This window comes from Contarinia nasturtii, unplaced genomic scaffold, assembly GCF_009176525.2.
Source record: "Contarinia nasturtii isolate CC-2019 unplaced genomic scaffold, AAFC_CNas_1.1 Cnas_scaffold_1759, whole genome shotgun sequence".
Classification (NCBI taxonomy): domain Eukaryota; kingdom Metazoa; phylum Arthropoda; class Insecta; order Diptera; family Cecidomyiidae; genus Contarinia; species Contarinia nasturtii.
Window position 1 is genome coordinate 5,097 of NW_022199091.1, and position 1,211 is coordinate 6,307.

The following is a 1,211-nucleotide window of genomic DNA, read 5'->3' on the forward strand; positions in this document are numbered from 1 at the left end:
CGATTTTGGAAAGTTTCTACATGGACGATTTTTCTGGTGGAGCGGATACTGTCGAAGAAGCAAGTGAGGTGTGTAGACAATTAAAGGCGGGCCTAAAAAGTGGCGGATTCAATATAAGGAAGTTTGGTAGTAATTCAAATGAATTGATGAGTCGGATTCCAGTAGAAGACAGAGAAATCGCCAATGAAAACATCATCAAAGCTTTGGGCTTGGTATGGAGACCGGAAACTGACATGTTCACATATAAGTTAAATATGCAACTTAGTTCGTTAGCGACAACAAGACGTAAACTTTTTTCGGAAGTCGCAACGTTATTTGATCCACTCGGATTGATTGCGCCCATAATGACAAAAGCAAAAATTTTAATGCGTGAAGTATGGTCGTTGCGTAAAGACGGTAAACGCTTCAGCTGGGATGACCAGTTGCCAAAAGAAATGTCGTTAAGTTGGGCAAGAATAAAAAGTGAACTCCCGTTAATAACGAAATTGAATATTCCGCGTTGGATTGAAACGACGAAAAACACAAAAACCGAACTCCACGGGTTTTGTGACGCGTGCAATGCAGCGTATGCGGCTGAAATCTACATAAAAAATTGGAGTGAAAGCAATGAAATAAGTGTAAATCTATTGGTAGCAAAAACAAAAGTGGCACCAATTGGTAAAAAAACGTTGACAATCCCGAGATTGGAGTTATGTGGTGCAGTATTGTTGGCCAGATTAGCACGAAGTGTCATGGACACTATGAAAATTGATTTTGCGGATGTAGTTTTGTGGACAGACTCAAAAATAGTGTTAGCATGGTTAGAGGGCAATCCAAAGAGATGGAAGTCATTTGTGGCTGCAAGAGTGCTTAAAATAAAAAACAAAACACAAAATGCGGTGTGGCTTCATGTAAGCGGCATAGACAATCCAGCGGATTGCGCCTCAAGGGGTATATACCCAAGTGAACTTGCGACACATAAATTGTGGTGGCACGGGCCAAAATTCTTGTTACAAGACGTAGACAAAACGCCGGGAAAAGTGGATTTCGAAACGTTAATAGACACAAATCGCGAATTATCGATACTCAATGTGACAGTAAAAGAACCAAACATATTAGCTCAAGTTTCATCGTGGTTCAAATTACAAAAAATTATGGCTTATGTTGTGCGTTTCGTTGAAAATTCCAAAAAAGACAAAGTAAAAACGAAAGGTGAGCTCACGGTAAGAGAG

At 40.0% G+C, this 1,211-nt stretch overlaps 1 protein-coding gene across 1 annotated transcript; it reads left to right on the plus strand.

Moving 5' to 3' along the window:
• Positions 1-20: 20 nt before the first annotated feature.
• On the plus strand, positions 21-1,202 carry LOC116347231 (the record flags this gene model as incomplete). The annotated part of the gene is made up of 1 exon (XM_031777751.1): positions 21-1,202. A coding segment is annotated over exon 1 (1,182 nt), but the record flags the coding sequence as incomplete, so codon positions are not given.
• Positions 1,203-1,211: the final 9 nt, after the last annotated feature.